The sequence below is a fragment of the Nannospalax galili genome, unplaced genomic scaffold, assembly GCF_000622305.1.
Source record: "Nannospalax galili isolate Female #2095 unplaced genomic scaffold, S.galili_v1.0 scaffold302, whole genome shotgun sequence".
In the NCBI taxonomy this organism is placed as follows: Eukaryota; Metazoa; Chordata; class Mammalia; order Rodentia; family Spalacidae; genus Nannospalax; species Nannospalax galili.
Window position 1 is genome coordinate 1,591,437 of NW_008350120.1, and position 26,594 is coordinate 1,618,030.

The window sequence follows — 26,594 nt, forward strand, 5'->3', positions numbered from 1 at the left end:
AATGCCTTGGTGTGTGCTTCATGTAGTTTCATTGTGGACCTGTCTTTTCAGATGATTTAAAAGGGGAACTAGATGAGTATGTCCACAGATACCTCCCTGGAAAGATCAGAGTCATCAGAAATGGCAAGCGTGAGGGACTGATTCGAGGACGGATGATCGGGGCAGCCCATGCTACAGGTAAGCCACCCATGGTGCCTCCTGTAGTGTTGGATGCCAAGGACCAACCCTTGCAGCTGCTCTGGTCCTATAGAGGTCTGCAGACAGCCATGCTTGATTCGGATGTTGCCAGTGGTAACCAGGATGCAGCTGTTTGGAAAGACTTTATAACTGTGACCCGCTGCCCTAAATCTCAGAGTCCAAGGACTGTACTCAGTAGTCCTTGCTGGCCTGCTGTTGTAGAGACTTCTGTTAATTATTGTCTCTCAAACCGGCTTCATGCGTTCTTGCTTACATAAGCAGGAATGTCCAAGCCAACATGTAACTGAACTTCCAAAATTTTTTAATACATAAAAACTTAAAATCCAAACACCTTGACTAAATTATGCTAATAATTCTTAGTGTGCAGCACATACCTCTGGAATTGTGTCAGTATTTCAGGTTCCACAACTGTAGTAAGTGTAGAACTCCTGATTCATGGAGGAGTGAGGCGCCCCTGCTGCTACATGTTCAGTCCTTTCCATCATCCACTAATTTCTCCCTGAAAGGAAAACAGGCACCAGGCTCAGTCTTCAGTTTGTTTTGATCCCAGGCTGGCTTCAATATGACTTTGAACTCCTGAGCTCCTACTTCTTCCTCCTTAGTACTGGGATTACAGGTGTGTGCCACCACACCTCTGTTTTTTGTTTTTGTTTTTTGAGATAGGGTCTTCCTGTAGCCCCAGCTGTCCTGGAACTCACTATGTAGACCAGGCTGGCCTTGAACTCACAGAGATACATCTGCATTTGCCTTCCAAGTGCTGGGATTAAAGGCCTGCGCCACCACGCCCGGCTTGTATTTTTTATGTATCCCTAAAAAGATGTAGGTGTGGCCAGGTGGGAGACCCTGTCTCAAAAAGACCAAAAAAAAGAAGAAAAAAAAAAAGGTGTAGGTGTAAGATTGTAAGATTTTTTTGTTTTGTTTTGTTTTCGTCTTTTTGAGACAAGGTCTCCCTGTAGCCCCAGCTGGCCTGATATTTGCTATGTAGACCAGACTGACTTTGATCTCACAGAGATCCACCTGCCTCTGAGTGGTGGGATTAAAGGTGTGCACCACCACACTTGGCTACTTTCGTGAATCTTGATTAAAATTTTTTCCTTAGAAAAATGTAAGACTGGGGCTGGAGAGACAGCTCAGTGGTTAAGAGCACTGACTGCTCTTGCAAAGGACCTGGGTTCGATTCCCAGCACCCACATGGCGGCTATAAACCGTCCTTAACTCCAGTTCCAGGGGAATCTGAAGCCCTCTTCTGATCACCTTGGCATTGCACAACATGGGTGCACTCATATACATGTAGGCAATACACTCATACACATAAAAATAATAAAATATATTTTTTTAAAAAGTAAGACAAATCTATTCATGTTCTATAGTATATAGAATTGCAGGAAGCGTGTGGGCCTGTAAAAAGTCCTGAAACTGGCAGGGCTTTCCCTTCTCCTGACATCACCTACTGCCCTACACTGCTCTGCTCCTGAGACCCTGGGCTTGATTGGGACTTCACTTTTGGAACCTTTGTCTCATTCTCTTAAACTTGCCCTGACCCAAAGCAGGGGGCAGACCTCGAGACCACGTGCTCTGTATCCAGTCCGAACCACTGCACTGAGGTCAGGCATTGTGGCTGCCTTTACAGATGGTTAGCCAGAGACTTAGGGATTGGCTTGCTGGGTTATGAAGACAGTGGGTAAAGAAAATGTGGAGCATCTCAGGATTATGCCATTTGAACCACTGTATTGCTACAGTGCATATTTCCTAAGTTCAGTTTTTTTCAGATAAAAAGAAATCATTTTTTAAATTTTATTTTTATTTTATGTGTATGAGTGTATTGTCTGCATGTATGTAAGTGCACCCATGTTGTGCAATGCTTGTAGAGGTCAGAAGAGAGCATCAGATCCCCTGGTACTGGAGTTACAGACAGTTGTTAGCCACCATGTGGGTGCTGGGAATCAAACTTGGTTCCTCTGCAAGAGCAGCCACTGCTCTTAACCTCTGAGCCATCTCTCCAGCCTCTTAAATAATTTTTTTAATGACCTGGTTACGTCTTTGTTCAGACATGGTGTAGGACCTGTCAGGTGCTGTGGCAGGCTTACTCTGGTACTTAGCTGATCTGGTCCCATTTGGGGAAGTAGCACCTTCAGAAACAGGAGAGCCAGGAAGGCATTCCTCCCCACCTTTTGCTGAACACTGACTGCTGAGGAGTGCACCTTTCTGCAGTGGCTGGTGGGTTAGACACTGTAGTCCTCATTAAGGTGGACAGATACGGAGCTGTGTGACTGATTTGCTGGTCGATAGAGGAGTAGTTTCTTCTTGGGGTGGGGCATGGTGCCATCCCATTGCCTGTGCCTGTGTCACACCTCCACCCACACTGGTGGCTGTGCTGTGGCTAGGTATGAGTGAAGCATCTCTTCCAGCTTCTCCCTTTGCCTCCTCAGGAGAAGTCCTGGTGTTCCTGGACAGCCACTGTGAAGTCAATGTGAGGTGGCTGCAGCCCTTGCTGGCCATCATCCAAGAGGACCCACACACTGTGGTGTGCCCTGTGATAGACATCATCAGTGCTGACACACTTGCCTACAGCTCGTCCCCAGTCGTGCGGGGAGGATTCAACTGGGGGCTGCATTTCAAGTGGGATCTTGTTCCCCTTTCTGAGCTGGGAGGACCAGATGGAGCCACTGCACCAATAAAGTAAGAAAAGGATGGAAAAATCCCATCAGTCTTTCCTTAGGGCAAAAACAGTATATTAAAAAAAATTCCTGGGGCTGGAGAGATGGCTCTGCAGTTAAGAACACTGACTGTTCTTGCAGAAGACCCAGGTTTGAATCCCAGCAGTTCCAGGGGATCCAACAGCCTCTTCTGTCCTCCTCGGGCATTGCACAACATGGTGCACTTACTTACATGTAGGCAATACACACATACACATAAAAAATTTTTTTAAAATAATTCCTTCTTTGTAAGGAGCACAAGTGTTGACCTTATTTGCCCGTTATACAATCTGGAGTTCTTATTGAATTTTGAGCAGTCAGCCAAATCCTAAGGAAAGAGTCACGAGTAAGAACTCTCAGAGTGCTGTGTAGTTTGTCAGAGAGGCAGACAAACTGTTGGCATGGGATAGTGTGAGAGTTCTTGTGTGCTGTGGTTTCCATGTCAGGCTTATGTTGTATTGGCCACTAACTAGTGTCCAGTCATTGTGACAGGAATGTTTGGGACCATAAGTTTTCAAATTTCAGATTTTTGTTGGATTTTTGGAATATATGAGTATTCATAATTGTATATCTTGGGATGGGGCCTAAGTCTTAGAACTGCGAAAAGTGTTTGTGTTTCATATGCCTTATACATGTAACCTGAAGGTAGTTTCATGCATCCTTAAAAAAAATCTCTATTACAGAATCGCGGGTGATAGAAAAAACAAAAACTTCTATGGCAGAGGAAGCCATGCCTGTCTTATTTTTGATTCTTTTGAAGATAATTTCTTGTTCAGATGTGTTTTATAGATACGTATAAATAGTTGGGGGTTTTTTGTTGGTGGTTTTTGTTTATTTTTGTTGTTGTTTTTTTTTTTTTAATCAGGGTCTTATGTAGCCCAGGCTGGCCTCATATGTTGTACTTTTGTAGTACTGGGGATTGGAGCCAGAGCTTTCTATGACTTTCAGCTGAGCTACGTCCCTAGTCCGAATGAATGTTTTTAACTTATCTAGTTCTCTGTCAAACTCTCAGTCTTGTCTTTTGTCCCTTAGTGTAGTGAGCAGTAAAGTGTGGTAACTTCGTAATCAAAACTCCTGCATATCTGTTTTCGGTGTAGATCGTTTCTCTTGTTTTCTTTCATGTGATTTACCTCTCTGGTTGCTTTTTTTTTTTTTTAATATATGTCTGCTCTTATTTGTCTCTTTACTTAGTGCTAGACATTATACAGTCCTTGCTGGGTATTTTACCTCTCTTCTGCAGGCAACTGGGGCCAGTAAAACATGTCCGTCATCTCTTAGGTCCAGATTCAGGAAGTCAGATGCCTGGAAACTGAGCTTGAGTCCTAGGATGGTGCCGGCAGCAGCTCCTCTCACCGCAACACAGGATGGCTCAGCCTCAGCCCCCTGACATGCTGGCCTTTGTGGCTTAGGAGACTTCGCAGAATCCCTGGCTTTAAACCTGATACCAATAACAGTCACTCTGTCCACCCACGTGCCAAGTCATGACAGTTAAAAATGCTCTAACCATTGCAGAATGTCTGTTGGGCCATCTACTTGAGAGCTGCTGCTAATACATGTTTGATCCAGCTTAGAATGTGGGGGACAGTGTTTGTCCAGTGGCTCTACCAGACTATCCAAAGGAAGTATGTAATCCATCTCAGCTGGATTTCTATCAAACATGGTCACAATGTGAAAAGTACTTTTGATACTTAGAAAAGCAACCTTCATATGCCAGATTCTTAACATGGCAATCTAGAAAATTCAGTTATGTGGTCTAACTTATTCCCTATTAGATAAAAGACAAAAACATGTCATATTTATTTATATTTTTATTATTTATCTTTTCTCTAATAGGAATCACTCTCCTATCTGTGGTTCAAAGTTACACAGACTTTTTAGAAACAAAAATAGATAACTGACTATACTAACTAGCATAGGATCTCTGGTCCTTCTCTAGGTCGCCCACAATGGCTGGAGGATTGTTTGCCATGAACAGACAATATTTCAATGAACTTGGACAGTATGACAGTGGAATGGATATCTGGGGAGGAGAAAATCTGGAAATATCATTTCGGGTAATTTTATTTGTGTGTTCAATTATTAAGCAGTCTGTAATGGACTATAATTGCCATCACCACCCACACTCTGTACCTTCTCCTTGATTCTCTTTACTGACAGATTGTCCTTGGGCAGGCTGTTTGTTACTAGTATGTGAGGTGGATGATATCCATTCAGAAAATGAGAAGCACATGAGATACATTCACACTAATTTTAAAGTATGATTGTGATGAATGGGTATAAACAGTCTTGATGTGCATTTATGATGGGTTTTGTTATCAGTTTATCCATTCGATTGCTGTATGTATTCATATTTCCCTTTGTCAAAGACCTTTGTGGTTCACATCTGTTCTGGAAAAATATTCATCACTCCCTCTTTTGCTTTGTTAAATAGCCCTGTATGGTGTCAAGTTATGCCATCACTCCATGTATATAGCTTGAGTACTTTATTTACATGGACACCTCCAATTTGAGGAAGAAATTCATCCTCATAACTCCTTCTGAAGTGCAAAGATGGTAGTGTGGGTGAGGTATGTGATTTGTGGACAAAGAAAGACTGGCCTTCTGAGTAGATGCCCTACCTGCTTCCTGTCTCCTGGTCCTGTCTGCCCATAAGACAGTACTTACATCTGTCAGTTTGTATTTTTTCAAATATATTAATTGCCACAATGCTTTAAAAGGTGGGTTTTCTCCATAATCTCTCGAAAGTTTATAGAAATACCATTAGTCCAGTTTTCTTATTTTTTTAAATAAGGTAAGTTCCACAAATATTAGCATAACTAAACTAACACAGTCAAGGGCAAAGTTGAGACAGGAACTCAGTTAATTTTAAAATTTCAAATATTTTGTGTGCATATCTCTGCATGTATGCAACATGGCATGTGTGAAAGTCAGAGAACGACTTCCAGGAGTTCTCTTTTTCCCACCATGTGGGTCCTGGAGATTGAACTCAAGTAATTGTTAGACATGGTGGCAACCCTAACCCACTGAGTCATCTCGCCTAGCTCTGAAACTAAATTTCTTTTGAATCTTTACAGTTATTCTGTATAAAGGTCTTTTTGAGACAGAGTCTCCCTGTAGTCCCAACTAGCCTGGAACTCGCTTTGGAGACTGGCCCCAAACTCACAGAGATCCACCTGCCTCTGCCTCTCAACTGCTAGGATTAAAGGTGTGCACCACCATGCCTGGCTTCTATATAAAGTTTTATTTGGAGTTGGGGGATGCTTCTGCTTGGTGGTAGAAACACTGCCCTGCAGGGGTTCTGATCCCCTGAACCCATGTGAACGCCAGGTGGGCATGGCAGCTTGCCTTTAATTCCAGCCTTGGAAACCACAGCCTTGGAAGGCAGAGCAGACTGGCTAGTGAGAATAGCCATGTAGGTGAGCCCTGGGTTTGATTAATAAGAGACCCTGCCTCAAAATAATGTGCGAAACTTAGTGACAAGGAATATTCCCAACAACCTCAGGCATCCGTGTGAACTTTCATGCATGCTGCAGAGATGTGCATTCACACACATGCAAATATGTGTCCACATGGGCATGAACACTACACACACAAACACATGGGAAGAAGAAAAGAATTCTTAGAAAAAAGTAATAGAAACTACATAGGAAGCAACCTTTCTATCCTAATCATTAGAATACCAGTCAGTAAGCATTGTTTGTCCTTAAATCCTTAAGATCAAGTCCATTAAAGCAACAAAAGATGAAGCCTTAGTTTATGTCTCTGTTGCTGTGATAAACACCATGACCAAAAGCAACTTGGGGAGGAAAGAGTTTAATTTCATCCCACAGTGGGCTGGGCCCTCCTGCATCAATTAGCAGTGAAGAAAATGCCCCACAGACATGGTCACACACGAGTCTAATGGAAGTAGTTCCTCCATTGACGTTCTCTCTTCCCAAGTGTGTCAAGTTAACAGCCATGATTAGCCATCGCAGATGCTAAGCACAATTTCAGACATACGGTGACAAATTAATACTAGTGTCAGAATTTGGTGCATTTTTAATTTCAGAAAGACCTAATTTTTAAATGATTCTACCTTCTTCTATTTGAATATTTATATCTAGTAAGATAAAACATCCCATAACGTTTCATAACCACCATTAATAGAGATTAATTCCATGAAGATTCATGTATTGGCTCACAATCTGTGAAGTGGTTAATACATTTTGCTTCTGGCCAGATCTGGATGTGTGGCGGTAAGCTTTTCATCATCCCTTGCTCAAGAGTAGGACACATTTTCCGAAAGAGGCGACCGTATGGCTCTCCTGAAGGCCAGGACACCATGACGCACAACTCCCTGAGGCTGGCGCACGTCTGGCTGGATGAGTATAAGGTGAGGTGGTGTCTGTCTGGCCACATACACCCTTGGTGACAGCTTTGGTTTGCTTTTCACTCTTGCTTCATTCTCCTTGGTTGACCTTCACTGTTTGGTTTATTTCTAGGCTGCTGCTTTTCACCAAGGATTTCACTCAGTTCTGGTTCTAATCTTGCTCTGGCTTTTCTGAGTGGTGACACTAGGACTGTAATGCGGCAGACTCAGGCAGCTGTCTCCAGTGGCCTGTCCTCTGCTCTGTTGCAGATTCCACAGACCTGGGCTTCCCTCAGAAGGGTCTACTGGTCTCTGTGTAGCTGCATGGACTCCTTTCCTGTTTCTCTCCTACCTTATGCAACTTTATTTTCTTTGCAACATCTTTGTCAAATATAATTCATGTGTCAAATTTGAGTATTTTATCTCACCAAAAAGAAACACCATAGCCTTCGAGTGCCACGTTAATGTTCACAAGCCCCAGACGACCAACCACCAGTATGTCTCCTGACTCCAGTTTTTTCCTGACTTCTTGTACATCTGTGCTCTTCTCTGGTTCCTTTCACTGGGTTCAGGTTCATCCGAGTTGTTTCCAGTCTTAGCACTTCACTCCTTTCTATTGCTCAGTAATATTCTGTTGTAAAGAGAGACCGCATTTTGTTTATCTGCCCATCAACTAATGGACATTTGGATTGTTTCCACATCTTGACTGTTAGGAAAAAATGTTACTGTATATTTGTATACAGTTGAAACAGTGTCTCACTATGTACCAGGCTGCCCTTAAACTCAGTCCCCGGGCCTTCACCTCCTGTGATTATAGGCGTGCACCACCATTGCCTGGTTGAAAGCTTAGCATGTGCCAGACTCTGTTGTAGGATTTCTGAGATTAAAGATAAATAAGGGGGCTGGACAGAATGGCTTGGTGGTTAAGAGCACAGGCTGCTCTTGCAGAGGACCCGGGTTTGGTTACCAGCACCCATATGATGACTAACAGCCATCCGTAACTGCAGTTCCAGGGGATCCAACATCCTCTTCTGACCTCTGTGGGCATTATACAACATCGGTGCGCTTACATAACATGCAGGTAATACACTCATACACATAAAATAATCTATTTTTAAAAAAAGATAAATAAGGGAATGCACAGTTATTTGCAGCCCTGTGAGTAAATGCAAATGGTGGCAAACAGCACACAGTGGAGTACAGACAAGGAAGTGACTATTGGGAGCAGAGGCAGCAGCTCCTTGCTACGCTTTGATCTTTGCTGACAGAGATCCTGCATTGTGTTGTGCTGATCCCAGTGGTCCTGGCTGGGAGGCAGATGCAGGCAGATCTCTGAGCTCAAGGCCAGCCAAGGCTACATAGTGAGGTGATGTCTCAAATAAAAACAATAAAAACCACACAAAACTTGCATGGGTAAAAAGATAATTCAAAGAGCAAGAAGATTCAAATGTGAATCTCAATAATGATTTCTTATTTCATGTCATGACTAGTACGGCAAAGCTATAAGCGTACCTGTGATCCTAGCACTCAGGAGGCAGAAGCAGGATTATGAGTTTGAAGCGAGTCTGGGCTACATGGTGAGACCTTGTCTCAAAAATAACAAAAACAACTAACATCATGGTATTGTATTAAATAAGTATAACTACAATTATTTGTAATAGCCTTTTTTTTTTTTTTTTTTTTTGAGACAGGGTCTCCCTGTAGCCCCAGCTGTCCTGGAACTCACTATGTAGACCAGGCTGGCCTTGAACTCACAGAGATCCATCTGCCTGCCTCTGCCTCCCGAGTGCTGGGATTAAAGACGTGTGCCACCATGCGCGGCCTTGTAATAGCTTTTAAAATACTCCTTCAACCACATTTTTTCATGAAATTGTTATTTTTAAAAATGTATTTAGTGAGGGCCAGAGAGATGGATCAGTGGGCAAAGGTGCTTGCTGTATAAGCCTGATGGTCTTCCATTCCTGGAACCCACCTAAAACTGGAAGGAGAGAACCAACTCCAGTGAGTTGTCCTTGACACCAACACACACCCTGTGGCTTGTGCTTCCCCCATATATATATATATACAGCTAGAGCTGTATAGTGAGACCCTGTCTTAAAAGACCCCATATATATATATATATGTATATATATATATATATAGAAAAGAGAAGAGCAGAGTCCTGAGGCCAGAGTTTAAGAATCTCTGGTCTCACATGTAGCCTGTTTTGAGAGTTATGATAACTACTTTGTCCTCTGAGAAACAGGAGTATATCTTGCTTTTTAAGATATTATCGTTGGTGATAGACATGTAGAAAGTTTCCATTGATATTTTCTTTCTCTTTTTACTGGTCTTTTTGAGACAGGGTCTCCCCATAGCCCCAGCTGGCTGGCCTGGAACTCCTTATGTAGACCAGGCTGGCCTTGAACTCACAGAGATCTACCAGTCTCTGCCTCCTGAGTTCTGGGATTAAAGACATGTGCCACCACACCTGGCCCATTGATATTTTCTAACAACATCAAGAAAATACTGGAATGGAAGATACTTCAGCTCACAATCCACTGACTTTGTTTCTTCATACAGGACTCATAGTATCTGTTTCTTAAACCAGTTCCATTCTCATTTCTTTTTAAACTCAGGAGCAGTATTTTTCCTTAAGACCTGATTTGAAGACCAAAAACTTTGGAAATATCAGTGAACGTGTTGAATTAAGGAAGAAATTGGGTTGTCAGTCATTCAAGTGGTATTTGGATAATATTTACCCTGAGATGCAAATACCTGGACCGAATGCCAAACCTCAGCAACCCATTTTCATCAACAGAGGGCCCAAACGCCCTAGAGTCCTTCGGCGTGGACGGGTGAGATGGCAGCCCTGAGGGTTTCACTAGGAGAGGTCAGGTGTGTGGCAGGATGAGTTTTGAGGCCCTGTGATAAATGCCATTTTAGACTTAGAGGACGAGATTTAATTACTCTTTGGGGACTCCCTCAACTCAAGGGAGTGCAACTTTAGGGTTGCTTACATCACAGCTTCCAAGAACAGAGATGCATGGGAGTAATGCACAGGAATAAAGGTAGTGTGGTAGCTGCGGGACTTCTGAAGGAAGATGAATGGGAAGCACAGCAGCTGTGACTATTAAGTCACAGCTCTGGAGTGAGTGATAGTGACCTGTCAGGGTGGTGACAGGAAATAGGATTTCACACCCAAGAACTAACTGTAGCAGTCCTCTGAGCACGCTGATGAACTCTTGATCTTCGTTCACACTTCCTGCCCCTAAAGTCATAGTGTTCTCCTGAACCATTTCTTAAAACTGGCATCCTGAGTGGGGAGGGGAGGTTGGGGAGTTAGCTGGCTCAGTGAATAAGGCACCCCAGAACCCATGTAAATGGCTGGGCAGGCCTGGCAGCTCACCTGGGATTCCAGTGCTTGTGAATGGAAGATGGGATCCTTGAGCAAGCAAGCTAGCATGACTAGTCCCCTGGATAGCTCTGGGCTCAATTGAGAGACCCTGCCTCGATGACTAAAGAGGAAAGCTTGCATAACCCCCACATGTGCCCATATAGGCAAACGTGAACTGTACACAGTGTGCCCATATGTACCACAGAAGCCCCCAAGTCCCTGGCACTCAGAACATGCCATTGTGGCCAGTTTTCCCTTTCTTGGCTTCTGTTTTAGGGGGTTAGAATTGAGTCTAGTACTTTGTTTCTTGTTTTCCTTTATTTTATTTTGTCTTTTTTGAGACAGGGTCTCCCTGCAACCGGCAGTTGGCATCAAACTCACAGAGATCTGCCTGCCTCTGCCTCTCGAGTGCTGGGACTAAAGGTGTGTGCCACCACACTCGGCCTTGTTTTCCTTTATAAAATGCCAACCAGCCATCAAGTTGTTTATTGCTACTGGTGTGGTGGCACACGTCTTTAATCCTAGCCTTCAGGAGGCAGAAGCAGGCAGATCTCTGTGAGACTGAGGCTAGCCTGGCCTACATAGTGACTTCTAAGTGGGCTGGGACTAGGGAGACCCTCTCAAAACACCACCACCACCACCAAACAACAACAACAAAAACCAAAGATGATGTTTACTGGATGTTTTTCTTTTTTTCTTTTTTCTTTTTTTTTTTGTTTTTTTTGAGACAGGGTCTCCCTGTAGCTCCAGCTGTCCTGGAACTCACTATGTAGAACAGGCTGGCCTTGAACTCACAGAGATCCACCTGCCTCTGCCTCCCGAGTGCTGGGATTAAAGGCGTGCGCCACCATGCCCGCTGGATGTTTTTCTCTTTAAAGTAAAAAGATACCATGTGTGTCCATATAGTTGAACCGCCCCCCCCCAGGGGGGTGCTTGTTGCTATTACTCTCACTGCTGGAAGGCCTTGGTTCTGTATTTATTTCCATGTCAGCATCTAGATTACACTTAATTATGCACTAGTTTTTAAAGACATTAGTTGTTGTTTGAAACAGGATTTGCTAGGTAGTTCAGGCTGGCCTCAGCCTCCCAAGTGCTTTGGGTTACAGGCCCAAGCTACCATGCCTGACCCTATTATCTAAAATACCTTTTGCTTTTATTTCCTTGACTGACTTCCTCTTACGTTCTCCAGAGTGGGGTATCAGTTCCCCTCCTCCCCTGCAGCACATAGCTAGAATTTTTCTCAACACTGCTTGTGCATGTTACATCTTGACTGTGTTGTGGTACCTATTATGAGGCTCACATATGCTGAGCCTGGCACCCTGGGGTACTCAGCTCATGACCTTGGAGCAGTTTCACACCGTGCATGCCCTCCCTCTCAGCACTGTGAGGTCTGCAGAGTGGTCAAGGGCACTCTGTTCTCTTGCAGCTCTATCACTTCCAGACCAACAAGTGTCTGGTTGCCCAGGGCCACTCCAGCCAGAAGGGAGGCCTGGTAGTGCTTAAGGCTTGCGACTATGGGGACCCGACTCAGGTGAGTGATGCCTCCCAGCACCCGGCTCTAGGAGGGAAGTACAGGCAGGCAGACCTCAGCATATAAAGATGTTTAGTATTCTGAGTTTGAGTTGCAAGTGAGCTTAGGTGATCATTTAAAATAACCCCTCTGTCTTCTCCGTGTTTCTCTGGCCTCTGCTCATTGCTTATCATATGACATGTCAGTTGTATCAAGTCTTTATTTGTGCTCTCTACTGTGGTCTGTGATGTGCCCTGACTTACAAACTGCATGGGCTTGTGAGGAGGCTGAGGAATGTGCCTCTCTGGACTAGACTTAAATCCTCTTAGATGAACAAGACCATCTTCTATCGTTTGTTTTTAAACTGAGTTTTCCTCACCAATTTATATGGTTTATCAAAGGAAGTCACAACAAAATTGTAGTTACATAACTTAATAATTTAATAACTGGAGTTGGAGAGATGGTTCAGTGGTTAAGACCAGTGGCTGCTCTTGCAGAGGACCTGGGTTTGATTCCCAGCACCTACATGATGGCTAACAACTGTCCATAACTCTAGTTCCAGGGGCTCCGATACCATCTTCAGACCTCTGTGGGCATTACACACATGCAAGCAATACACTCAAACACAAAATGAAAATATAAATATTAAAAAAATAATTTGATACCTTACTCTGTTCGGTACTCTATCTTTAGAACAATTTATGAGATAGAGTGCCTGACTGATGGCACAGGCTGCTGTCAACACTGGCCTGCCTGGTTTTCAGTTTAGTGATGTAGGAGTGTCACATAGGATGGGAAACATCTTTTGGTAAATGCAGTGTGTACTTAAGACATTTCTAAAACACACTTTGTGTCTAAGAGTGCTCAAGGACACTAAAGTTTAGGTGAGTGCGCACTGGGAAGTGATTTAAGAAGTGTTTCTGATGCATCTCTGAGTAAGGAGATCTCAGGTTGTGGGCTGCAGTGACACTTCAGGTTTCAGTGGGAGCACGGGCTGAGGGATGTTTGGGATAATGGAGTCGTAGTGTTAACACTGTTTTTCACTTTAGGGATAGGGGTGTGTGTACACATGCATCATGGCGCACCTGAGGGGGTCAAACGACAACTTGAGGGAGTTGGTACTTTCCTACCACCATGTGGTACTGGGGATTGAACTCAGGTTGTCAGGCTTGGCAGAAGGTGCCTTTACCCATTCAGTCATCTCACAGCTACACGTACTTACTGAGTTGGGGTTGTATTAATACACAGCCACAAGGAGGCTCATTCCGTTTCAGAGGGCTGAGCTGACTCTCCAGATGAGGTAGTGTGCTGGATTGTCTTCTTGGAGACCACAGCATAAATTACTGTAAAGTGGTGTCCAGGCCTCAGTTCTGGTAACTAAAGTAAAACTTGTTTTTTTAAAACATTTTTTGTTCTTATTTATCACTAGATCTGGATTTATAATGAAGAGCATGAATTGGTTTTGAACAATCTCCTTTGTCTGGACATGTCAGAAACTCGCTCATCAGACCCGCCACGACTCATGAAGTGCCATGGGTCGGGAGGATCCCAGCAGTGGACCTTTGGGGTGAGGAGCCTCTCAGGAGTGTGGGAGGGCAGGAGGGGGCCAGGAATAGTCGACTTTGGACTTAGTCTGAAGAGTTGGCAGTCTCCTTTGTAATCAGGGTTTCCTAAGTGGGGATGCTCCACCTCTCTGCCGAGCTTCTCTGCACCTGTCCTGCATGTTCTGTTTTTGAGACAGTGTCTTCCGGTAACCCCAGCTGACCAAGCTGATCTTGATCTCACAGATACTCCTGGCTCTGCCTCCTTAGTGGTGGTATTAAAGGGTGCACCACATCCAGCTGGTTGTTTCCTTTAAAATAAAGAACAAATTGTTTCTTTGTTCCGTTTTAATTTTTTCAGAAAAACAATCGGCTGTACCAAGTGTCTGTTGGACAGTGCCTGAGAGTGGTGGACCCGCTGGGTCAGAAGGGCTCTGTTGCCATGGCGATCTGCGATGGCTCCTCCTCCCAACAGTGGCGCCTAGAAAGCTAAGGTGGGCCGAGGCTGTTGGAGACTCAGTGCTCTACGAAGAATGTTGCTGGTGAAGAAGTCCAGAGCTGACCAACAGGTGGGGTTTGGTGAGGCTGACCGCAGGTGCAGAAGAGCGTTTCACCAGACATTGGGTTGTTTCTGAGCTGCTGGTAGGGAACTTACTGTACACAGAGGGAAACAAAATAATTCTAAAGAATTGGGACTGTACAGGCAAATCCAAGAAGTGGGCGTTTTGGTTGGTATTTATTTACGCTGCTTTAGTCTCCTTTGGAGATGGAATGATTTTGGTCTGAACAGGAACTTGTCCTGATTTCCTTTCATAGAGGACTTCATAGGAGACAGTTTTTTTCTACTATCATTTGTTTAATGTTTTTAATAGATAATTTTAAAAACCGGTTGAATGCATATTGCTTTTAACTTCAGAAAGTATCATTTATAATTTAAGAGACATTTAACTATTATAAATTATTTTGATGGATTAATACACTGTCTACATTTAAATAAAAGATCTCTTTGATTATTTAACTAGGATTTTTTTTGTTTCCTTCAATCTTTTGTCTTGTGAGACCAGCCTCTGGTCTGAATGGCCCTAGGAATACGGCATGAGTACTTCAGAATCGAGCTGATGAACAGTCAAGCTAGATGGCAGTCACTAACTAGGGAAGCATTAGTTTCTTAGTGTGACATGAGTGACTTTGAATATATCATTTTGCCTGTGAAATGCCTTTGTAAAACTGCTAACTTGGCAGTTGGGTATAGAAGTATCTCAATTAGAGAATATTCATAAGTGTCTATACTGAGGGGCCAAAATATAAGGTGCCCCCACCCCAAAAATTTAAAAATTATATTTCAGGGCTGGAGAGATGGCTCAGCAGTTAAGAACACTGACTGCTCTTGCAGAGGACCCATGTTTGATTCCCAGCACCCACCTGGTGTCTAACTGTCCATAACTCCAGATCCAGGGATCCAGTGCCCTCTTCTAACCTGTGAAGGCACTGCACAAAACAGGTGCACTTAAACACAAAAAAATAATATTTTAAAATTGTATTTCAGAGGAGACAGTCTTATATTGCAGAAACTCAATGATTAAACCATATCACATACATGATTTGTATCCTAAATATTTTACTTGTCACAGACTTGGAAGACCAGATAGTTCATTTAGAAAGCAAAAGGCAGTAGGTGGATTTAACCCCAGCAATAGCAATGATCACCAATGTCATGTAAATGAACATAAACATAAAGGTGAAGTTAGATAAATATGGAAAGGATGGGCAGACTTTGCATAATCACAATCATGTATCTACCTGGAATAGCTATGTTAATGTTAGACAAAGAGTACTGCTGGGGATGGTTCAGTTCATACAGAAGAAATAATCCCAAACATTCATAAACTTCATAGCTTCAAAATACATGCTGCAAAGACTTAAAAACTTCAACAAGACGTGTCTGCAATCATGGAGAGACATTTTAGCACGCTTTTCGATAACTGACAGAACCACATCATCCTGACGCCCTGAGCAGTCGGTATATGGCATTGAACAGGTTGATCTGGTGGGAGAACAATCCACTCAACAGTGTGGGTTCTGGTCAGATACACGGGGACCATTGGCCAAGGTAGACCATAATCCAGGATGTCAAATTTATTAGACACAGGACCAAAAGATAGATAAATAAGTCTTGGTGAATCCTATCTTAAACAGAAAAGGCAAATTGGAAGCTCAAGGCATTAAATATCAGAACAAAAATGAAATAAAGTTCATACGACCACAAGCTGGTCTGAGAAGACAATGAAATCCACAAACATGGAGCCCAAAGGAAAAATGGTCAGTGACTCAGGAATGAGGTCACAGATGTTCAAAGGGCACACAGTGAAGAGAAACTTGTTTCTTGGGAATACGAAACAGCACTGCACTGGAGTGACAGGCAGTTTCTGTAAAAACTAAACAGTATTCCTTGGTGTTCATCCAAGAACTTGAAATTTGCCACACAGAAGCTCACACTTGGACGTTCACAGCAGTTTTATTACTGCTCAAACTGAGAAAACGGGACAAAAACTTCTGACAGAATCCAACATCCACTTATAGAAACACAGCAAGTCACATTGCCTAGCTCCTCAGCATGTCAGGATGGAAGAGCTGAAGTGTTGTCTACCAAAGGACCGCACTACACCTCCGGGATCTGTGTAGTCCAATAGTTGATATGCTCTGAAGAGGGAACACCAGTGTACATTTCTGTGTACAGAATCCTGAATACCCTGGGTCATTTGTTTGCTTTAAACCCTTCAGCTTTGCATGACCAACCATTACCTATTTTGATCATTTTAGTCTACAGTGTTGTGAAATGTTGCGGGAGTGGGGGCTAGAAATGGAGGAAAAATTCCTCAACCCAATAAAGTGTATCTATGGAAAGAAACTATAGGTAACCTCACTTAAAGGACAATTAGGATAAAGGCAAGGATTCTTGTACCTCTGTGGTCAGCATGCTTAGGACTTGAGCCAGTGCAACCCAGCAAGAAAAAGAGGCATGTACATGGGAAATGAGGTAGGAAGTATCTTATTTGTAGAATCTGACCAGGTATGTAGAAAATCAGTCTTCAAAAGTAATACCACAAAGTATCTCTGACCTACGATGGTGCAGCTCACAATGGTCCAACTTTACCCTAGTACAAAAGCCATATCCACTTCATCACTGTTTCCACTTTCAAATACAGTACAAATAAATTTCTTGGCATTTCGACATATGGCAGAATGGACTTTCTTTGTTCAGTGGTTTTTGCCGAAACGTACCCTAAAAGAAATATTCTGGGCATGTTTGGAAGGGGGGTTGCGACACCCACCTGGCTTTTATGCGAGTTCTAGAGACTGAACTCCAGGACTCAGGCCTGCATGGTGAGTGCTTTACAGGCTGAACCAGTTCCCTAATCCAAATCTGCCCACTTTACTAACTTGTTATATCTGAACAAAACTGAAACTTGATTCCTTCCATCCTCTACTGTATACATGTTATTTCAAAACAGGTGAACATAAAAGGTAAAACTATGGCTGGGTGTGGAGGCACACACCTTTACTCCCAGCACTCTAGAGGCAGAGGCGGGTAGATCTCTGTGAGTTTGAGGCCAGCCTGGTCTACATAGTGAGTTCTAGGTCAGCTGGGGCTACAGGGAGACCCTGTGTCAAAAAGACCAAAATAAATGAAGGCAGGAAGGAAGGGAGGGAGGGAAAGAAAGAAAAAAAAAAGAAACTATAATAAAGTTTTTGGAGGAAAATGCAGAAACTCTTCATGATATTTCTGGGTAGGCAAAGATTTCCCAAACAACTCAGAACTAGCTTTAAAATACTAAACAAAATTGAACTTCAGGATTAGATAGCCGTTTGTCAAGACATGAGACTCATATCCAGCGTATATACAGTACTTGAAATTCAACTAAGATCAAGTTTTATAATGCACAAAAGACTCAAACACTTAAAGTGTGTAAATGGCTCGTGAGGTGCTGTTCAGCGTCAGTCACTGAGGGAACAGAAAAAACACATCAAGGGGGAAAACCTCTTAGATGCCACTTCACGTCCGTCACAATGAAACAGCCCCCAGTGGGTTCTAAGGAGAGGGAAAGCCATAGGCCATCTCCCCACCAGTTCTGCGGCAACCAGAGCAACTAGTGAATAATTTGGACAGGCCAAAACCTATGCCTGCCTTTAAGGAAAGAATCGAACAATAAGTTAATGTTTGCAATTTAAAAACTTCCATTTTGATTATGAAGACATAGACTCCTTGGACGAGCCAGGCAAAACTGGAAGGGGTGGCTGCTGGCCTTCAATAAAGCCAACACCCAATATAACTCAGAAGAGGAAAGACCAGTGTTGGTGGGCTCTGTCTGTAACTGCTTGACCTCGGCGCTCGCACCTGTAGGGAGGCAGCATGTCATGGCGGCAGGGTGAAACTCCTCACCCGACTGAAAAGCAGTCAGGCTGGAACCCCACATCAAAGACCTGCTAGGCTTTCCTAACAACGCTGGGACAGAGCCTAGGACACACAGGCCTTCAGTACATGGGGGCCAAAAGCATACCACAGAGCAGCTCTTTTCAGGCACTGGATCATGGACTGTCGGTATTCCCGAGAAGGACTGAGCCCCACGTCATCCTGATTTCTGCCCAGTGGGGACAAACTTTGGAGAAAATCTGTCTCCCACAGGCAGCTTTTGCAGTAGTGGCCTGAGGACACTGCTGGCCTCCGTGCTTCAACCTTAGAGATGTGTGGGAGATGTCTGAGCAACTAAGAGCTGGGAAAGGGAAGTTGGGGGGTGGGCAGAGATGCCGACATTCAGAAGGCCAAAGGGTTGGATGTGGATCTAGTGGTGATAGGAATAAGGTTAATGGGGTCTGTAGAGTGAGTGGAGGGACTCGGAGCAGAATTTGTGAGTGGAGCTGGGGGATAAATTTCAAGAGGAAATTATAAATTCCATGTGCTGTTCTTACCTGGACGTTGCCATGAGAGGAAAGGGGGAATATTTACCACATTTTTGTGGTTGGAATGAAACAGTTGCAAGAATTTCTGACTCCTGAAAGCACTTTTCATAAAGGGAGCTCTGGTCTTCAAGAACACAAACTAGGGAGTACTAGTTCGGGGGACTGTGAGGGACCCTGCCTGAGCCTAGCCCCCCTGGTAGACACGTGTGCAAGTATCCTCAGCAGACCTCTGCACACCAGTGTGGAAATGAAGAAGACCAAGCAGGAGATGGGGTGGCCTGGGGGTGCTGAAGACAGGACCAAACAGGATCCCGGAGAATGGACCAGGGAGCAGGGCCATGTTCTTACTCCTGCTGGGAAGCCATGTTCCCTTTGCATCATGGGAATTCAAGGCCCCTTCAGCAGGCACAGTCTTCATGCCCTCGGCCTGGTTCTGTGGTCATCAGTGCAGAAAGAAGCAATGTCGGTCCGCTCTGGTGACAAGAAAAGTCACCGTGCTAGGCAGATGTAATCAGTTTCCTCAATGTGTGGAAAGGATTCTGGGCCAGATGAGGGAGAGACTCCTAGGAAAGCAGGTGCTTCATAGATGGGCTGGAGAGTTCATAAAGAACAGTGCTCTACACTGTCACCTGTTAGAAGCATAAAAGGAGACTCACCTGTTTATTTTCCTAGACACAAGCTCCGTGATCCAGTCTTGTTATTCCAAGGGTCTTTGGGCACTTAATAAATGTGAAGTGTGGTCAAAGAATTGCAGATGCAGGTGGGCAGTCTGTGCCTTCGTGGAGGAGTTGAGGTCTTGCCACTGTGCCTGCTTTTATGCCCAGGATGCACTGCCAAGAGCTCTCCAGGTGCTGGCTCTGAAGGGGTCCTGTGGCTTCATACCCTCCCACACCCTCTCCTGTGCTCTCACTCCCAGTGGCTTGATTTAGATGGCTCCATCTCACGGCTGGGATTGTCTTTCTTGTCCCTCTTTGGCCTTGATTAGGAAGTAGGGAGCCAGCATCCACTCCCAACAGAGAGTGCATCAAGGCTGGCAGGGATGAGAGGTGTTTCCTTGTTGGTATCAGTGAGCAAGTTTGGAGGCAGGAGGGAGAGAAGGCACTGAGCAAGTACTCTGAACCAGCCCAGATCGGGCTGCTTTGATTCTTAGCATCTTCTTTTAAAAAAAAAAATTTTTTTATTGTTTTTTTTTGGGGGGGTGGGGGTGGAGAGATGGCTCAGTGGTTAAGAAAACTGGTTGTTCTTGCAGAAGACCCAGGTTCAAATTCCAGTACCCTCACGGCAGCTAACAACTGTAACTCGAGTCTCAGGGGATCCGACAGCCTCTTCTGACCTCCACGGGCATTGCACGACACGGGTGCACTTACATACATGCAGGCAATACACATACACATTAAATAAAATTAAAAAAAATATTTTATTGTTTTTATGTAAGCGCACCTGTGTCAGGCAATGCCCGAGGAGATCAGAAGAGGGTGTTGGCTCCCCTGGAGTGGAGTTATGGACAACTGTTAGCCGCCATGTGGGTGCTGGGAATCGAACCCGGGTCCTCTGCAAGAGCAGCCAGTGCTCTTTACTGAGCCATCTGTCCAGCCCCACATCTTTCTTTATTCATTCTTGAGAGAGGGTCTAATCACCTATATGTAGCCCAGACTGACTTTAAACTCCCTAGGTGTAGCCTAGGCTGGCCTTAAATTCACAGTCCCCCCTGCTTCTGCCTCCTGAGTGCTGAGATTAACAGTGTGTGCTGTCAACCTGCCTAATCCTGGCAGCTGCATTAAGTGAAATGTTAAGTATGTTCAATCTGATAGAGTTTCTGTCACATAGCGTAAGTCTGAAAGGTAATCTGAAGGGAAGAAGAAACCAAAACCAAAACTGAGCAGGTATAGGGTGCACACCTCCAGTCCCACCGCCTGGAACGAGGCGACCAGCCTGGGCAACACAAGAGTTCATCTCAAGCAACCAAACATAAGACCAACTTTACCGATTTAACAAAAGCAAGCTTTGGACAAGCAAACAAGGCACAAAGAATCATTTCCACGGTGAGGTTTCCTGACACAAGTTCCCTGATCTGACTGAAGGAGGGGCCTGCAGCTGAAGAGGCTGAGTCTGAACTTACATCTAAATTCCTTAAAAAGGAAGAGAAGCAGGTGGACGTCTCCAGATGCCAGTAACTAATTCTAACAGAGCCATCAATCTGATGTCAGGCAGAGCTAAAAGCCAAACAAGACAACAGCTAGCACAGAGCACAAGCAGATTCTGTAGATGTAAAATATTTTATTTGTAAATGGTGATCTTCTAAATCTGTGTCCACAAATTCCAAAACCCATAACACTCTGTATACTTCAAAAAATTCAATTTTTGCCAACATTAGATACTATTATACAGAACAGAAAACAGCGAAAACCCGGTAGGACAAATACTGGTGGGATGTCAGATATTGTACAAGAGAAGAAAAATATTCAGGAAACAAATTTCATACAGCTATTTATCAAGAGAAAAATATATACAATGATTTATTCTGTAAGATAAAAATACATCATGCCATATACATTACAAGTTGAGAACTGTGTCACCAGTCCACTTGAATTGTGCACACAAAAACTTCATTTTATATTCAGCCTGTGAAGTGTCAGTACCAGAATTTTAAGTACAAAATAAAAAGCTAACCTGGTTCAAATGCTGATTAAGTTTCTACAAGCAGACACAAAACAGTGTGTTTTTTATTAAAGAAATGTAAACAAACAGTTCATACAAACACATTTTAAAATTACATCTTCGAAAACCCTATTGCCGGAGTCCTGCAGCTGGGAGCAGAATCACATTCTCTCTCTCTCTCTCTCTCTCTCTCTCTCTCTCTCTTTTTTTTTCCTTTTTGAAATTTTTATGTTAAATAGAGGGCTAAGGAGTTAGGCTAGATTCCTGCTACATGATTCTATTATGTTTACATGATCTTGTGTGGTCTGAAACAAAGTTCTAATCAAAACTACTTTTGCTGAAGAAAAAATTCAGCCTCCATTTGGGTGTGTTTTTAAGCCGTTATTCACAGTTATCACAAATTGAAAGCACAAAAAAACCTGACTGAAGAAGTAGGGATGCAACAATATAATATGAAAAAAATTAGTTTGTTACCAAAACAGCTATAAAAGTTGTAGCCGTAGCATACACTGTGTCTGTCAGAAGTTAGGTGTAGAAAACGGTACTAATAGAGTTTCCAAAAACCCCAAACACTCCAGAGTGAAATTTTGGTTATTACACAATTATAATGGCATAGTTAATAACACAAAATTATATTGTAACATCCCTATGACATTTTATAAGCACCCGAGCTGCTGCGGCGCCTGGTAGCATTTGGTCAATAACTATTTTTATACTGTTTTTCTCAAAATATTTACATATTTGTACAAAGTAACAGGGTTTGTTAGTTCTGCAGGTAACAGCAGCAGCTTGGCTTTCTTCTAACTTTTATTTAAAAATAGCTTCATTCACTTATTCAATAATAAATACAAAAAGTTTCTCTTATTTTACAGAAATCAAAAACTACAATAAACTGACTCATGGAATCAAGTATTTAAATGTATTTTAGTGCAAGTTATTACCCCTTAGCTCTATCCCTAAGGACGTCATCTTGGTACATTCCTTGATCAGTGGTGTCCACTTGAGTTAAACTAGAGGGCCTGCCCCTGTCAGTAAGGCGTGGCCAGCACTCTGGACAGCCCCTTCGCTGGTGATTTCAGTCTTACATTCATAGGAAGGCCCCCACCCTGGGGCAGGGCAGCCGCCGGCTCTTAGCCCCAGTAAAAGTTTCTCCTTAGTGACACTAACTAACAAAACAAAAAACAAAACCAAAACCCACCCACAGGAAACAAAGGAGGAAAGAAAGAAAAGAAAAAAAAGTGCTGGACCATTCTGCGACTCTGCCGACCCCTCAGCACAGGGAAGCACCGCACTGACTTCCTCGTGTGCTTCCGTAACTCAGAGGGGAGGAACCAGAGCTCCCAGAAGCTCTTTTTCAAAAGGAACAGAAAACAAAATTTTCTGTTTGCAAAATCCCAATGGTGTGTTGGATCGCCTCTTCCTAGGGACGAGCCGCCTGCTGAGAGCAAGGAATGCATTCAGTTCATCCACTTCCGGCAGTTCACCGCTCCACAGTGGCACGGAATCTTGTGCTGGTCATCTTCAAAGTCAAACTTATAGTCATAGCAGAGCTGCCCACAGCAAAGACACAGTGTGAGAAGGGCTGGTGGAGGAGGAACAGCCCTCCTGCTTCTGCCTCTCTCGTAGTTCAAAACCAGCCAGACAGACAAAGGGCGGCCTGACTTGCCGAGGTTCCACCGAACCTGGTGTGTGTGGCGGGGGGGCACTCAAAAAGAAGTCAAGAAGCCAAAGTGCCAGGTTTTAATGAGAAATGGATCTGAGAAAGAGTGGCCTGGCAGGGGACCAAGGGGACCATGGCGCAGCACTTTGGGCCAGGTGAGGACCAAGCGCCTCCCTTGGTCTGGACACAGATGAACTTGCTCTTAGAACTGACACTGCTCTCCTTGTCTCCTCACTAAGAAGCACCTTACACACACACAGGCTGGCTGATTAGAGTTTGCCATCCTCCAGAGATGGAATGCTGCAGGTCTACAGTCAAAATGATCTTCAGCTGTTTGACTCCTTCATTGCCTTTACTACCAAACTCTGATCTGACCTAACGGCTCTGTGACTACTGAACCTTTTAGAACGTGTTCTTAGCAGACCACTAACCCTCACCATCTAAAACTAAAGGCATCCCCACCCTGCTGTGACTGCCTACCTGATGTCCCATCAATAAATGCACTGACTTATGACGTCCTTTTCTCTGACTACAAGAGCTCATGTGCTCTTCTCTTCAGTGCGACATTCCTGTAACTCAGGTACCCGGGATCTATGCTGCTTTCCAGGCCGTAGTCACTCATATATGGCTCAGAATGAACTAGCATCTCCCTTGGAGAAAGCTATGTTTTGCATGAACGCTCAAAGGGTATAGAATTCTTACTACAACATCTCGGACCACCCAGCTGGCTAAGAACCAGCATTGCTCCCACAGAACACACTCCTGCTGTGCACCCCTGGCCCCCAAAACTCACAAAGTCAAGGGAAGCACAGTAATTTCTAGAGTCTTTCCTAACTCAGATATATTTTGGTACACTATCTGGAAGGCTTTCCACGCAGAGAGCAAGTCAACTGCACGTGGAGTAGTAACCGCTCAGCAGTGACTGCAGCTCCTTTCATTGGGTATTTGCTGAGTTTCTTAAAACTATTTAAGGAAATTACTCCTCCATTTTAGAGAAAATAAGGGCTTGGAAAAGCTAAAGGACTTAACGTAAGGTGACACAGACAGGAGAGCAGCCGGGCCCAGGCATGCTGGGGTAGGGTTGGTGGGGGTCTTCTATGCTAGCAGCGTGAACTCCTGGTTACTGGCTCCAGGAGCATTCTCAAGGGATGTCTCATTGATTCAGACTTTGAGGTGTACAGTGAGCCATAGGCCTAGTTATAGGTCTCTTTTTATAATTTAAAAAAAAATTATTTTTATTTGATGTGTATGAGTGTTATGTCTGCATGTTTGTCGTGCAGTGCCTACAGAGGCCAGAAGAGGGTGTCAGACCCCTTGGACCTGGAGTTATGGAGGGTCATTAGCTGCCCTGGAATCTGAACCTGGGTTCTTTGTAAGAACAGCCAGTGCTCTTAACCATTGAACCATCTCTCCAGCTCCTACAGGTTTATTCTTAATTTAAAAAGCAGATTCCAGAAAGATCAAATTGAAAGGTATGATTCCACAGCTGTGCCTGTGAAGGTCTGGGGCCCCCTAGTCCCTACACCAGCAGGGTTCCTCAACAGAAACCCATGGAGCTTCATAGGCGTTCTCTGGGAACACCAAGAAAGCCAGAGCTGCGTGGTGTAAATGAGGCAGTCAAGGCTAACAGCTGTGAGACTGAGAAACAAGTCTCAAGTTCCACACACTGAAGATATAAAACACAAAACACCTCCATCACATATGTGGAGAACTGGTAAATGTGGACATGCAGATCTGGAGCACACAGCTCCCAAACTTGTGCCTACAGCCCTTCCCATTACACATCACAGGACTCATCATGGCCTGAGACTGCCGGAGGCGGCAAGTCCACATCTCAGATGTCCAATCAATGGCAGGGATGACTGAGCCCGAGCGAGGCATGCTGGACTGTCCAGACGGGACAAAGGAGGCTCCCAAAGTATACACGGTGCTAAACGCTGACATGGAGGTGCTGAGCTGGCTTCAAACACCTTCAGAGCTGCCTCATGGAAGAAGGTGCCATTTGATGTCTGAGGGGTGAGACCGACAGGCGGCAGGAGGCGACCGACTGTGAGGTTAAGCTTTCTAGCAATACTAAAGTAATGTAACCCTCAGGCAGGTCACCTATGGCAGTGAACTGCCCTGCCAGATCTCCAGATACAGACAGCGCAGACACCCCACCCACCCCTTTGTCCCTCCCCCTTACCTCTTCTCCTTTCTGGATTCTCCTGTTGGAGCTGATGATAATCTTGTGTCCTCTCTCAAAAGTCACTACTTCTGCCACACAGTTCGGGGCACACGAATGGTTGATGTACCTACAAGCCAGGCCAGAGAACTGGTTGTCAAACAGTGAGAGGAATTTGGAAAACTCTCCAATTCATACTAAAAACTTTGCTAATTATATTTCTGTTACGTTAACAAATCAAGTACAGAGATCTTAGTCACTGCCCAGACACATGGGAACATTTCTCCCCAGGCTCAGAGCTTGTGGGTCAGGGTCCTCTGCCTCACCTTGCAGGCCCTCCTGTGAGCGTTGCATCAATTACATGGTCATTGTCCATGCGGAACATGTACACGCCACGGTTCTAAAGAAAAGACAGGAAGTCATCAGTATGGTCTGACGTCCTTACCTCACACTCAGTGGAACTGCTCTAAAACTGCTCTGAAACACCCTGGTCACACTCCTGCACACACTACCAAGCACAGTTGATGTATATACACGGGACAAGGAAAGCACCATCAGATCAGGTGTTTGTGAGACTGGGAACACTGACCCACAGTCATAGCTGGGGTTTGTGAGGCTGGGAGCATTCATCTACAGTTGTATCTGGGAAAGTAACAGCAACTGGAAAATGACCACAGGGAAGGAACGTGACAAGAGCAACTTGAGGACATCCAGCTGCGGCCTCTGCTCAGAAATGAACAGCATGACAGCTTTGGCCTTGCTCGTCAGATGAATGAAAGAGACAGTGAGGGATGGCTGGTCAGTTTATACAGTACCTGGGACTCATAAAGTTTCTCTTTCCTGTTTGCTACTTCATTTCGAATAATAGTTCCAATATATTCAATGACCATGGTGTGCTTCTCAATGTCTCTAGCAGCATAGAGGCCCAGTCCCTGCGTGGAGGGAAAAGCACACACATTGCAGTACATTTAACAAATCTGCATTCTCCAGAAAAAGGCACTACTCTTGGGGGTCTTAGCAAAAGCCATATTTAAGGTTTCATCTATGTTCAAATGATTGATCATTGAAAGTAATTTTAAAAATTTGTATTTTATTTTTTATGTGTATGTGTGTATTACCTGCATGTGTAAGTGAACCCGTGTTGTGCAATGCCCATGCAGGACAGAAGAGGGTGTCGGATCCCCTGGAACTGGAGTTAAGGACAGTTGTTAGCCCCCATGTGGATGCTGGGATTCAAACCTGCATCCTCTGCAAGAACAGTCAGCTCTCTTAACCACTGAGCCATCTCTCTAGCCACAAAAGGACTGTTTTCTAAAATTTTTAAATCTGACAGTCGGCTGGGTGTGGTGGCGCATGCCTGTAGTCCCAGCACTTGGGAGGCAGAGGCAGGCAGATCTCTGTGAGTTCAAGGCCAGCCTGGTCTACATAGTGAGTTCCAGGACAGCTGGGGCTACAGGGAGACCCTATCTCAAAAAGACCAAAAA

General features: G+C 44.2%; 2 protein-coding genes across 20 annotated transcripts in view; one reads left to right on the plus strand and one right to left on the minus strand.

Moving 5' to 3' along the window:
• The window catches only part of Galnt11 (polypeptide N-acetylgalactosaminyltransferase 11), a 47,614-nt gene extending 32,927 nt beyond the window's left edge, over positions 1 to 14,687 (plus strand). The window contains exons 5-12 of one of the 3 annotated variants that reach the window (XM_008847251.3): positions 52 to 177; positions 2,628 to 2,877; positions 4,831 to 4,948; positions 7,114 to 7,266; positions 9,861 to 10,079; positions 12,045 to 12,149; positions 13,558 to 13,695; positions 14,031 to 14,687. In XM_008847251.3, coding sequence (XP_008845473.1) covers positions 52 to 177; positions 2,628 to 2,877; positions 4,831 to 4,948; positions 7,114 to 7,266; positions 9,861 to 10,079; positions 12,045 to 12,149; positions 13,558 to 13,695; positions 14,031 to 14,162 — 1,241 coding nt within the window. In that variant the 3' untranslated portion in view covers positions 14,163 to 14,687. The remainder of the gene's footprint in view (positions 1 to 51; positions 178 to 2,627; positions 2,878 to 4,830; positions 4,949 to 7,113; positions 7,267 to 9,860; positions 10,080 to 12,044; positions 12,150 to 13,557; positions 13,696 to 14,030) is intronic. The other 2 variants (XM_029570498.1, XM_029570499.1) reach the window with 2 other exon arrangements.
• A 6,203-nt stretch (positions 14,688 to 20,890) lies between these two features.
• Positions 20,891 to 26,594, minus strand: part of Kmt2c (lysine methyltransferase 2C) — a 297,069-nt gene continuing 291,365 nt past the window's right edge. For all 17 annotated transcript variants that reach the window (XM_029570484.1, XM_029570494.1, XM_029570489.1 and 14 more), the window contains 4 exons: positions 25,926 to 26,042; positions 25,437 to 25,510; positions 25,132 to 25,240; positions 20,891 to 22,836 (listed from right to left, as the gene is read on the minus strand). In XM_029570484.1, coding sequence (XP_029426344.1) covers positions 22,744 to 22,836; positions 25,132 to 25,240; positions 25,437 to 25,510; positions 25,926 to 26,042 — 393 coding nt within the window. In that variant the 3' untranslated portion in view covers positions 20,891 to 22,743. The remainder of the gene's footprint in view (positions 22,837 to 25,131; positions 25,241 to 25,436; positions 25,511 to 25,925; positions 26,043 to 26,594) is intronic.